Genomic DNA, 12906 nt, shown 5'->3' on the forward strand with positions numbered 1-12906 from the left:
TTTCTTAGGGTTTGCCTCTTCCCCTGTCCTCCAGGTCCCACCTCCCTTAAGTCCATCTCATGATACAAACTCAGGCATGTAGAGCTCCTTCCATGTGAAGGAAGGATCTGAGAACTTACGAGTATTAGCTCATTTAATCCTCAAGGACAGCTCTGTGTGGGTGGCATACCTACTGTCCGACTTTACAGGCTAGAAAACTAGGGCACAGAGATTAAGTAACTTGCTGAGGTCACACAGCTGGATTTGAACCCAGATTGTCTGGTTGCAGGGTCTGAGCACCTTCCTGGGCCTCCTGCCTCCCAAGAAAGCCTCCCTCCCACCACACTCCACACTGTTTGGACAGCCTCTCATGGTTCCAGTCTTCCCTGGTGTCTTCCGTGGAGGCCCAGAGCTCCTGGCTGGCAGAGGCTGCATCATCTCCTAGATGCTTAAGTGCCCAGACCTTGGGCCTAGCCTCACTTCAAATCCCTGCTTTGCCAGTTCAGTGACCATGCCAGAGCCCCAGTTCTCTCATCTGTAGAACTGGAATAAAAATGGTACCTACCGCGTAGAGTTGTCATGAGGACTGGGCAAGTTAAGTGTCTGCCTGTTAGTAAGCACTTGGTAAGTGCCATCCATCATTATTGAATCCCTTTGCCTGGCAGTACCTCACACACTGCATGGAGAGGCCTTGAAAATGTGTGAGTTCATCTGAATTAGGGCCCTCCTTTGTCTTCACCTCTCCTCCCTGCTTCAGGCAAACTGGTGTTTCCAAAGGGTCTCCTGGGTGGGCACTGTGCAGGGGGTAGAGACTCAGAAAAGAGTCAGACTGCCTCAGAGCGCCAGAGTCTGGTGGAGGAGATGAAAACTGTGATGTGCAATGACGTCAAGCAATGCCAGCAGCGTGGCCCAAACTCAAGGACCCAGTGGGTTGGGTCAGAGGCCTAGTGTTGTCATGTTCAGGAAAGGGAAGATCAGTGTGAGGCAGGAGTGGACACGAAAGGCTTCCTGAAGAAGGGGAGACCCAAGCCGTACCTCAAAGGGTAGATTGGTAGATGAGACAGACCTCTTTGGGTAGACACTTAAATGAAATCAAGCTCAAACTAGATTGATTTCTTTTTATTGAGAAATAATTCACACACCATAATATTCACCCTTTTAAAGTGTACAGTTGAGGGGGTGCATGGGTGGTTCAATGGTAGAATGCTTGCCTGCCATGCAGGAGACCCAGGTTCGATTTGGGCCCATGCACCCCCCAAAAAACCCAAAAACATGATAAAGTATACAATTGAGTGGTTTATAGCATATTCATAAAGATGTACAGCCATCACCGTTATCTAATTCCAGTACATTTTTATAACCCCAAAAAGAAACCCTATAGCCATCAGCAACTCCTTTCTGTTCTCCCCACTCCAGCTCATGGAAACCACTAATCAATCTACTTGCTGTCTTGATGTTCTGAACATTTCATAGAAATGTAATCATACAATAGGTAGCCTTTTGCGTAGGATTCTTTCACTTAACAGGATGCTTTTAAGGTTTATCCATATTTCAGCATATGTTAGCACTTCACTCCTTTTTATGGCTGAATAAACATTCCATTGAATGCATATACTGAATTGTATTTATCCATTCAACCATTGATGACATTTGGATTGTTTCTACTTCTTGGCTATTATGATTAGTGCTGCAATGAAAAAGCATAGGTTGATTAAAAGAAAAATGGTAATTTATTGGTCCCTGTAACAGGCAAATCCAGGGGTGCAGATGGCTTTAGGCTACCTCCCTTTTTTCTTGGATAGTTTCTGTCTCTGCTCAGTAGACAGGATGACCACTGTGTTAGTTTGCAAGCTGCCGGAATGCGATATACCAGCTTTCAAAAAGAGGAATTTAATAAGTTACAAGTTTATGGTTCTAAGCCTATAAAATTGTTCAAAGTAAGGCATCCCAGGAAAGATACCTTAGTTCAAGGAAGGCCGGTGGGCCAGGAACACCTCTGTCAGTTGGGTAATCATGTGCCTGGCATCTGCTGGTCCCTTGCTCCTGGGCTCTGCTGCTTTCAGCCTCTGTTCCTGCGGGGCTTCCTCACTTTGCTTCTCTAGGGCTACCTTTCATCTCTTGGCTTCCCTTAGCCCCTCTCCAGGTTTTGGCCTGCTTAACATCTCATGGTGATGTCTGCTGGTCTTCAAGCATCTCCAAACATCCATGTCTCTGTTCCCCAAGTGTTGGTGTCTGTATCAGCTCTGCTCTGAAGTTTCTGTCAGCTTTACCATTTCTGTAGGTTCCTGTTGTTTCTAAACTTTCTCCAAAAATGTCTCCTCTTTTAAAGGATTCTGGTAAACTAATTAAGACCCACCTAGAATAGGTGGAATCACATCTCCATTTAATCAAAAGTTAACACCCATAATTGGGTGGGTCACATCTCCATGGACATAGTCTGATAGATAGATGCCAACCTACATTATTGAATCAAGATTAAAAGAAACAGCTGCTCCCACAAGATTGAATTAGGTTTAAAGCATGGATTTTCTGGGGTACATAATATTTTCAAACTGGCACAGCCATCAGCAGGCTCAGACTTACATCTTACTGAAAGAAAGACTTAGTTTTTTTCCCATGACTTGGGCAGAAAGTTCCAGAGAGGCTCCTGAGTGGCTGGATTGAGTTACGTGCCCATTCCTGACTGAGGCCTGTTCCTGAAGCGGAGAGGTACAGCTCGAGAGTTGAGGAGGGGGTGCAGAGGCCACAGCCATTATGGGAGGCCAGCTCTGACCCACTGTCTCCTTCCCTCTGCCCTCCTACCTTCGCATCTCTTTCTCTCCCCTGTCTCCTTCACTTCCCTTGTTCTCCCTTGCCTCTTGATGCTTTTCTGTACCCAGAGCCCCTTGGAGCTGGACAGATGGTCACCCAAGGCTGGGGCTTGGGGGGCTCTTTTCTTTTTTCAGGTTCAGAACCTGAACAATATTGTCTCTTTCCCCTTGGACAGTCTGTTGAAGGCGCAGCTGAGGGACGGGCGACAGGTGAGCTTGCATGCGGGAAATGGAGGTGGCCAGGGATGGTGGGATGGAGAGACAAAGAGGTGGGCAGGAGATCATAGGGGAGGCAACTGGGCAGAGGCTAAGACCAAGTGAGTGGGCTGTCAGGTTGAGTGGGCTGACCCCAGATTGCAGACCCCTGGGAGGCCTGGAGGCTCTGGGGTCAGCCTCGGATGGCTCCCCTACTGTGTGCGGGGCCCCCCTTATGTGGAAGTCCTCATGATTCCTACAACCTCCCTGTGAGGTAGGTTCTGTAGGTACTGCCACCCCCATTTTGCAGTTGAGGAAATTGAGGCTCGGGGAGTCTACACAGCCAGTAAGTGGGGGAGCCAGCGTGGGAACCCAGGCCTCCTGACTCCCAGGTCTGGGGTGTTCTCTCTGCGCCTGGCAGCCCCTGACACGAGGCAGACTGGTGCTCGAAGAAGGTGGCAGAATAATCTTCCTGGGAAGTCTGCCCCAGAAAGCCCAGGGGAGGAGCTGTCCTTGCCCCAGAGCGCTTCCCCCTTGCCCTAGGCTGGGCGCCAGCCTGGGAACCACCCAAACCAGACAGGCAGCTTTTTCACTTGGCTGACTGGGGCACCTGGAAGCTGGGGCTGTTCCGAAGGAGCAGCCAGGTTGGATGAGGCTGAAGTGAGCTGGGCCGGGGGTCAGCCAGGTCTCCCTGGCTTCCTGTGTGGCCTTGGGTAGACTTCTCAACCTCTCCATGCATGCTTCTTATCTGCACCCTTCTTCCTGGTAAGAGGATGATGTGGCACCAGGCAGGAGAAAACAGTGGGATAAATGAGGAGAAAGATTTGACCTTCGTGCTCCTCATTCTCCTGGCTGATCTCTGTCTTCTGAGGAGCCATCATCTCCCCATACTCCAGGCCAGGGCCCACCAAACCTGACTGAAGCTGAGGGAAGGGAAAGGTCAGATGGGGAAAGGGGCTTGGCCCTGAGCAATGGGACCAGTTGGGTTGGGAGGGGGTGGGGCAGAGGCTGATTTGCTGTCAGGGCTGCAGGGTTGGTTGGAGTATGGGTCAGGGCAGCACAGGGGAACTGGCGGTGGGGCGACCTAAAGGTAGCAAACTTTACCGCTTATTCCAGCGCCCAGGTGTCCCTTTGGGCAAGTTGTTCTTTTTAAACTGCAGGATTCCAAAAAGCAGCTGGAGAAGGCGTGGAAGGACTATGAAGCTAAAATGTAAGTGGCCATGGCCAGAATGGGTTGTCCTAGAAAGCAGCACTTGTGTTGCCGCAGGAGGCTGGATACAGGGAAGATCTTAAATGCTGCCCAAATGTGCCGCCTAGAAGCCTTTTGCAAGGTTTTTACCCAGTCCTGACCAGTGACTGGGGCTGAACCACAAAACCACCAAAAGGGGAGCATTGTGACCTCAGGATGCTGCTCTTATAGGCCTGTCTGCTCAGTGCTACAGGTGTGAGCAGGGGCAGCAAGGAGCTGCTGTTTACTGGACGCCTCCACGTACCGATCATTTAATCCTCACAATCACCCAGACCTGTGAGGGAGATTAGTAGTATCCTGATAGTAAAGGAAAGAATCAAAGGCTCAGAGAGGTTAAGTCACTTGCCCAAGGACACACAGCTAGGCAGAGGCAGAGCTAGGGTTCTTGCTCCTAGTTTTAGAACATGAGGTGATATCTACAAACGTGTAATTGGGCATTGAGGAGGAAGAGGGAGTTGATGTCATCCCAGGCCTCTTGGGTGGTACCAAGGATACTCCAGCTCACTCAGCAGCAGCGAGGACATTGTGGGGATAGAAGCAGTGTTGGGAGCCCAGTGACCTGTTCCTCCCCAGCAGACCTCTCGGGCTCCATCTTCTGAGTATCTGTGCAGGTCCCAGCCCCAGCCCTCAGCCCCGCCCTCAAGGCCTGCAAATCCTCTACCACAACTAACAACATTACTTGTTCTTCTTTGTAAAAATGTTTTCCTTAGCATTTTTCAAAAGCAATACATGTTCATTATGAATTATTCGTTAAATATGGATAAGTAAAAGAAGAAATATCTTTGGTCAACTTTGGGAGAAGTTTAGGATCATGTGCAGGACATTATTACTTCTGTGTTGTTTGGATGTATTTTACAAGGTGTGGGTAGCCCTGTCATTTTATTTTCTTTTTGTTGGTTTATTTGTTTTGTTTGTTTGTTTTAGCCCTGTAATTTTATCATTTAAAAAGAGAACTAGCAAAAATTAGGGGGAAATCCTTAATTTCCAAGTCTAAAGTATTAACATCTTTCCAGTAGTTTTTCTATACATAAAGTAGTTTTACAAAACTGACATCATCATAATCATATTATTTTGTAATCTGCTTTTTTCACTTAAAAATACACCTTGACCATCTTTCGACCTCATTCCATATTCTTAGTCACCACCTTATTAACCACAGATGGGTGCGAGGTGTGCTGACATATGCATAATCCACACCCAACAAATGCATAGCCCAGTGTATGCCCCATGTACCTAATCCACCTCGACTTCTGGAACTTCCTCCCACCCATAATTATTACTGTAGGATCAATTCCAAGAAGTTTTTATTGTTCCTCCAGCTCGCAGAGCCATGGAGAACCCCCCAAGTCTGAAGGAAACCTCCTACCCCATCTGTGGGCGTAGATCCTGTGGCAAAGGGTGTTGGAGCTGCACGGCCATCTTATCTCTGCCTGGGATGGGATGTGGCCATCTGCTGTCCCCAGAGGCCCGGGGAGGTGGGGTGGAAGCACAGGCCATCTTTGTCTCTATGATTTTATGTAGGACCACACAGCTCTCATCTTCCTCAGTTATTTTGCCAAAGCCCTTAGCCATGGCATTATCTGCCAATTGGAAAGAATAAGAATCACCCTCCTGCCTCTCCCCAGGCAGCTCTGCTTTTACCAGATTTATATCTTGAGCCTGCCTGTAAGATTTCATCTAAAGGAAAGACTTTTTTTTATTGATACAGGAAGGGACTTGGCTAAGATTATTAAGTAGTTATGGGACCTGGGGCCAGTGAGCCCTGTGTTCTTTCTGCAGTGTTGCATGGTCTCCTGGCTCCTACCATGCGTGTTACATGGTTTGAGCTGCATGTCCTGGCACAGGAATCTCTATACATTCTTTTTCACGTGGGTTCCTGGCACAGCCAGATACTGGTGAGCCATAGCTGCTGTGTGGTTTTTCATTCTTAACTAAAGTAGTCTGGGTAGCAGCTGGAAGGGCCCAGAGCCCTGATTGCATCTGTCAGATGCAACTGGGAGCCTCACCCCTGGGCTGTCCATACAGGAAGAGGGTTCCCCTCTCCACCTGGGGCTGCTGAGGGAGGCATCTCAGGCCCAGCAAAGGGCCAAGTTTACGTAAGATCTTCTATGTACATGTCTGCTTCCTTCTGTCACCTGGAGCCAGTGACACCTTACAGGGCTGATGTGGGGATGAAATAAGCACAATGCATTTGAGCAACTTGGTGCTTTGATCAACAAGTATTTATTGACCATCTATTCTAAGCCAGAACTGGCACTAGAATAACACAGCAAGGGACTGAGAAGTGGGACCTCAGGCCTCTACCCCTAGTATTTCCCCTGACCAGCTTGTGGTCTTGGACAAGTCACCTCTCCTCTTAGGGTCTTTGTTTTTTCATCTGTAAAATGGTCCCTGACCACGATCTCTCAGAAAAGATACAGTATAGCTGTGGTCAGCTGGGGGGAGGCAGCAGAGGAGAGGAGGGAAGGAACAAAGCTGAGCCACAGAGCTGGCTGCCAGCACTGTCCCCAGCGCTCGAGCTTCAGGCAAACCTAAACCTGGCTCCACCACTTAAACAGCCATGTGATTTGAACAAGCAACTTGTCATCTCGGAGCCTCAGGTTACTCGCTATAAAATGGGGTCATGTTTCCTGCCTCATCTCATTCTCATTTTACTCTGTGAAGGGCCTAGCAGGGCACCTGGCACAAAAATGCGTGCTTAAAAATAAAAATTAGTGATAATAGCAGCTAATACCTAAGCACTTCCTTTGTGTCAGATACTATGATAAGCTACTTCGGTTACCAGATGTATTCCCACTTACAGGGACATTGTTATCATCCCCAATTTACAGGTAAGTCATGGGGAAAAAAAACACACAACCACAAACCCTGTTTTCATGTATCCCACAGGAGTATAAGACAAGGAGAGAGGCAGGTCAATTAATAATTGAAATACAACGTGATAATGCCAGGACACAGAGGAAGCAGCCAGCTTGGGTGGTTTTGTGCGGGTGGAGAGAAGTATGGTCAGAAAAGGCATTACCCGAAGGGTGGGGCGTAAAGCTGATTCAAGGCGTCAAGTTTGGTGGGGCCATAATTCGTTTTGATTCCCTGATTCTCCCATCTCCCTCCTGTTCAGGGCAGGGAGTACCTGTTTCCCGTCCCCTGGATCGTATTAGATTGTTGGTATAGTCCCTCTTTTTCAGTCGACTCAAGCATTTTAGTAACTAGCATATAGGTACTTTTCACCCATTATTTCATTTCATTCCTTCTGCTGCAACTCCATCCAAAAGAAATCAAAACACGCCCAGCATCTGAACTGTTTATAAACGTTGATGATCTCCTGAGGACAGGGAAGGAATGGGAATTGTTATTTTCTGGAATAAAAGTACTCCCCAGCTATTCATCTGAGACATGTCAAGTTATCTCAGGATGACTGTGTTCGACTTTATGGGGTAAATCTCTGTGAATTACCATAGCTGAGGCTGAGGCCCAGAGCTATGGTAATTCACAAAACTGTTCAAGGAACTTCACAGCCAAGGATTTCCTGTCCTTCAGTCTCCCCTAGAACTGTATAGAAAAAAATAATAAATTAAAACAATAAATAAGGAAATTCCCTATTCTGAAAAAAAAATATCTAAAAAAAAGGAATCACCAATAGTCATTACTATAATGATCAACATTAGCATCATCATACCCTTGCCATTTATTTAGAGCTCACCATTTTGCCAGGAACCATACTGTGTCTCATGCATTGTGTCCTCTATGAACTAGCTAATGGTATTCTCATTTTCCAAATGGAAAAACTGAAGTTTAGAAAGATTTATAAAGGTTAAGTGAAAGCGCTGCAATTCAAATCCAGAACTGACACTTCTCACCACTGTCCTGTCCTGTGGTTTGCTTCTTGTCCATTTACCCTGGAGCAGGTGTCTTCCCATGTCAGCACGCAGAGATTGTCCTTATTCTTTTTAACATCTGTGTAGTTTTCTTATATATGGATATGCCATAATTTATCTAACTATTTCTTATTGGCAGACATTTAGTTTATTTTTCATCTCTCATTGTTGAAAGATAGAGCACATTGTACACAGATTTGCTCCCTCCTTCACCAGCTGCCAGGCTCGTTGTTGCTCACACACACTGCAGACCCCATCTTTGCCTCTCATTTCTACTCCTTTCTCATCTTCAGATGCCCCCAAAAGCATCTGCCCTGTCCCCTAAACTCTGTTGACAGGGTCGGTCCTCACCCCAATTCCACCATCCTGCCATTAACTCCAGCTTGGGGTATCATAAAGCTTTAGAGAAATGAAAAAGAACCCCTTATCTGAATTTTTTAAAAAAAGAAAAGAGGGATGGAAGGAGGGGTGGAGGAAGGAAGGAAGGCAGGTGGGTGAGCAGGAAGGAAGTTATGTAAAACTGCCTAAACAGAGTGGTTCCCAACCAGGGGCAGCCCACATGCCATCCCCACTTTCCTCAAGACACTTGGCAATGTATGGACACATTTCTGGCTGTCACAACTCAGGGGTTCTTACTTGAATCTAGCGGGCAGAAGCCAGAAATGTTGTTAAACATGCTGCAGTGCACAGGATAGCCCCCACAACACACACTTACCCAGCCCCAAGCTTCTGTAGTTCCAAGGTTGGGACACTCAGGAATCCACTAACAGATTCTGCATGAAACACTGTCCTAAAGGCCTCGGTAAGGCCCAAAACTTTAGAGCCAGAGGGGCCTGAGAACTCATTCTAGCCATTGCTCCCTCAATTTACAGATGGGGAAACTGAGGCTTGGAGGGGCCTATAAGAATGCTAGCTTCCCTGTCTTCTGGATGCTAAGTTTTTTGCATGCCTTATCGCATCTGGATACAGATAAAGACCCCTGTTTTAGAAATGAGGAAACTGAACCCTGAAAAGGAGAAGTGTTGCAGCTGTAACATGCCCAGGTCTATCTTCTCTACTCAGGGAGCATAACAGTTAAACAACCCGCCTGTCTCCTTCACGTGGGGTTCGTGCTCACAGGCTCCCAGCCCCAGATGTGGAAATATTCTTCTGGCTAGAAGTGGGCAGTCCAATGGGCGTGGGATTTCTGGGAAACCATTTACACACACATTCCCACCCATCCCCACAGGGGGAAACAGCCAACCCTTGAGATCTTTAGAAGGAAGGCCCAGGTTACTCAGCTATAAGAATAAGAAATGCCTTCTGTCTTCACTTAAAAATAAAATAACAAAGGTTTTCTACAGGCTTAAATGGGAAGTTCCTGGGCTTAGCAGAATGAAGGTACTCTGTAGTCTTTTAACCCCCTGTCCTAAATCCCTCCCAGCAAAATCAGAACTGGTCACCCCAAATCCCACTCGGCCCTTACCTGGGGCCATACCTTCCCGCATGAAACCCCTGGAGTCCTTCCCGTTGCTCTTGGGATAAAGACCTCTTAACATGGTCTTAATTAGGGCCCACCTGGTCTGGTTCCTCTTCACTTCATCTGGAACTCCCTTCTCCATGTCTGCACTTGAGCCCCTGAGACCTTCTATCTGTTCCCTGATCCCTCCTGCCTGCAGGCCATCCCGTGGGCGGACCATCCTGCCCAGCTCTGGGTTCCTCACTTCTCAGACTTCAGATCCCTGCTCGGGAACATCCTTCCCTGAGCACCCCAGGTCCCTCCCGCTTGATCTCCCTAACTCTCATCATGCTTCTGATGTGAGTCATACCTTTCTCCTTTGAATTCCCTCCGTCTGCCGTGCTCTGTGTTGCACCCCAGCCCCACCACACTGGCGGGCCCACAGGATGGCCCTGGGACGGCACAGCACCCTTGGTCTCGTGTATTCGTGGCAGAGAGAAGGGTGGAGGGATGGTGGGCTGTGAAGGGGCCGGGCGAGGGTTCTTCAGTCCTCTCTTTCTCCTTGGGGCCTAGGGCCAGGTTGGAGAAGGAGAGAGATCGGGCCAGGGTGACAGGAGGGGGCCCTGGAGAAGTGGCCCAGGACACGCAGAGAGAGCGACGCGTCTTCCAGCTGCATATGTGCGAGGTGAGGAGTAAGGGTGGGGAGGGGGTGTGCCGTCACACCCCCGTCTTCCTCGCCTGAACCCCCAGCGTGCAGTCACAGACTTAGTGCAGGTCCTGGCCAGCTGGCTCTGTGGGTTATCACTGAGGCTTATTCAAGGCCAAGAGGATAACTTGGGGTGAGGACTGTAGCCCCTTCTCCCCAAGATCCAGCTTCGGCTCATATCGCTCATCTTGTCCCACCCTCCCCCCAGTATCTGCTCAAAGCCGGGGAGAGCCAGATGAAGCAGGGTCCTGACTTCCTGCAGAGCCTCATCAAGTTCTTCCATGCCCAGCACAAGTAGGTGCCTCCCCATGCGCCATGGGTGCTGGGCCCCTCCCCACCTCCACCAGCCCATCAGCCCTTAACCCTCTCAGGTCACACAGAACAACGTCTGGCAGTCCCTCGGGGATGTTTGGATGTCTGTATCTTCTTCATAATACTCTCCAGCTCCTGTTTATTGATGCTCACCACGTGCTGGGCATAAGTACTTTACACACTTGATCTCACTTAATCCCCCGGCAGCCCTGTGAGCACATACTATTATTATCCCCATTTTACAGATAAGAAAACTGAGGCTCACATGTACCAAGATCATGCAGCTAGTTAGTGGGATCTGAACCCAAAAGGTCTGATCCCAGAGTACCTGCTCCGGGCCATTAAAGTAGACTGCCCCCGTGGGTGCCCTGTGATCCATACAGCACCTTTCTCCCACACTTCAGCCTTCATCTCTCATTTCCATCTCTCTCTGCTCCCTTGTTTGGCCCCTGGAATACCTCTTAGCTTTTTCCAAGATGGCTGGAAGGCTGCTCAGAGCCTGTCCCCCTTCATCGAGAAGTTGGCGACCTCCGTTCACACAGTAAGTCAGGCCTCTCCCTTGGGCATGTGGCCAAAGGTCCCTGTCCTCCTGGAAAACTGTGGGTGTGGGAAAACTGGCTCCTGCCCATAGAGTGAGGACACAACCCTCCTCTTCTGGGTCTGGGCTCTACACCTGGCTGTCTGCTGGCTGATGACAGAGTCCTGGCCTTCTGTCCTGTAGCTGCACCAGGCCCAGGAGGAGGAGCTGCAGAAGCTGGCTCAGCTCCGGGACTCCCTCCGAGGGACACTGCAGCTGGAGAGCAGAGAGGTCAGCTCCGTAATCGTCCCAGAAGGAATGCCCTCCTCTAAAATGGGGGGGGGGGGGGGGCAGGGAACAGGACCCCTATGGATCCCCTTGAGAAGTCTCCCTAAGTGAGAGCCCTGTGGAGTGGGGCCCTTCCCAGCCAGATGCCCTAAGCTCTCCTTTGCACATCTGAGAAACAGGAGCATCTGAGCCGGAAGAACTCAGGAGGTGGCTACAGCATCCACCAGCACCAAGGCAACAAGCAGTTTGGCACAGAGAAGGTGGGCTTTCTGTACAAGAAAAGTGATGGGTGAGTGTCTCAGAGAGCTTAAGTAATTTGCCCAAAGACATAGATCTAATAAATGGCAGGGCTGAGAGTGCTGCCAAAGGGACTGTTCTTATCATTTGCGTAGACCCTGAGGGTTCCAGGACCAATAGGCAAGGCAAAATCATCAGAATCCTGGATTGCTCATGACACCTGGGCACGTGAGCTTCCACCAGAGGTCACTGGCTGTTCTTAACTTTAATGATAATAATAACAACAACAACAATAATAATAACAAAATAACGAGAACAATAATAACAGCAGCTAACACTTATTGAGTACTTACGATGCCCTAAGAAGTACGGCTCCATAGCCTTCACTCTGAACCTCTGCAATATACTGAAAATAGCTAGAAATTAAGTGTTGACTGTGCCTTGCTCCCTCGTGTTAAAACTGGTCTGAAATGCAAAGATTTCCTATGCAATGTGTTCGTGTTTCCTTTTACTAATCAGCTTTTATCAGAGAAGAATACTCATCTTAAACCAGCGAATAGTTACCTATTACAAGAAAAGTGTCAAGTAGCCTCAGATCATGGATTTGCTGATTTTATTTAGGGGGGTCTCAATATTTATCTTGCTTTGTCTTCAAGCATGATTCATTCGTTGCAGTTGTGAACCTGTTCCTTTTCTCAGACTAGAAGCTCTCAAGAGGGCCAAGGCCATATCATCTCCTTTAGAATAAGAATTTCCGGAGAGTGGGGTTGTGTTTCCCCCATCAGACCTGAAACTTCCTAAAGGAAGTTTCATCAGAAGGGAGCTCCCAGGGGGTGAGGGCTGTCAGCGTCAGGGGAGGGGAGGGTTGAAGAGATGGGGCTGAGGACCTTGTCCCGGACTCTGTCCTCTGATACAGGGTATTAGGTATGACCCTTGGGTCACTGTCTTTCTTTCCCTCTAGAATTCGAAGAGTTTGGCAGAAGAGGAAGTGCGGGGTCAAGTATGGCTGCCTGACCATCTCACACAGCACGGTGAGGCCTGGAGGGGGCGAGGGTCCCGGGGCAGGATGGGTCCCCTCCTTCTGGTGTTTTGGGGAGACAAATGCCTGGAGCCAGGGAGCCAGGAATCCCTTGTGGATGGAAGGATGGAAGCCAGAGCCCCTAATCAAGTCTCCATCCATGTTCCACATGCTTAAGTGCTGGAAGAGGGAAGACATAAGCGGGAACAGGATTATTGTGTCCATTTAACAGATTGGGAAGCTGAGACCCAAAGAGCTTGGGATTCCCAGAGATTACATTGC

At 48.7% G+C, this 12906-nt stretch overlaps 1 protein-coding gene across 4 annotated transcripts in view; it reads left to right on the plus strand.

Moving 5' to 3' along the window:
- The window catches only part of ASAP3 (ArfGAP with SH3 domain, ankyrin repeat and PH domain 3), a 46316-nt gene that overhangs the window by 23734 nt on the left and 9676 nt on the right, over nucleotides 1–12906 (plus strand). For 3 of the 4 annotated variants that reach the window (XM_077150821.1, XM_077150822.1, XM_077150824.1), the window contains exons 4-11: nucleotides 2925–2999; nucleotides 4145–4194; nucleotides 10120–10231; nucleotides 10461–10546; nucleotides 11030–11105; nucleotides 11286–11372; nucleotides 11549–11658; nucleotides 12568–12637. In XM_077150821.1, coding sequence (XP_077006936.1) covers nucleotides 2925–2999; nucleotides 4145–4194; nucleotides 10120–10231; nucleotides 10461–10546; nucleotides 11030–11105; nucleotides 11286–11372; nucleotides 11549–11658; nucleotides 12568–12637 — 666 coding nt within the window. Of the gene's footprint in view, nucleotides 1–2924; nucleotides 3000–3081; nucleotides 3750–4144; nucleotides 4195–10119; nucleotides 10232–10460; nucleotides 10547–11029; nucleotides 11106–11285; nucleotides 11373–11548; nucleotides 11659–12567; nucleotides 12638–12906 lie in introns of those variants that run through there. The other variant, XM_077150825.1, reaches the window with a different exon arrangement.

The sequence above is a fragment of the Tamandua tetradactyla genome, chromosome 2, assembly GCF_023851605.1.
Source record: "Tamandua tetradactyla isolate mTamTet1 chromosome 2, mTamTet1.pri, whole genome shotgun sequence".
NCBI classification, from domain to species: Eukaryota; Metazoa; Chordata; class Mammalia; order Pilosa; family Myrmecophagidae; genus Tamandua; species Tamandua tetradactyla.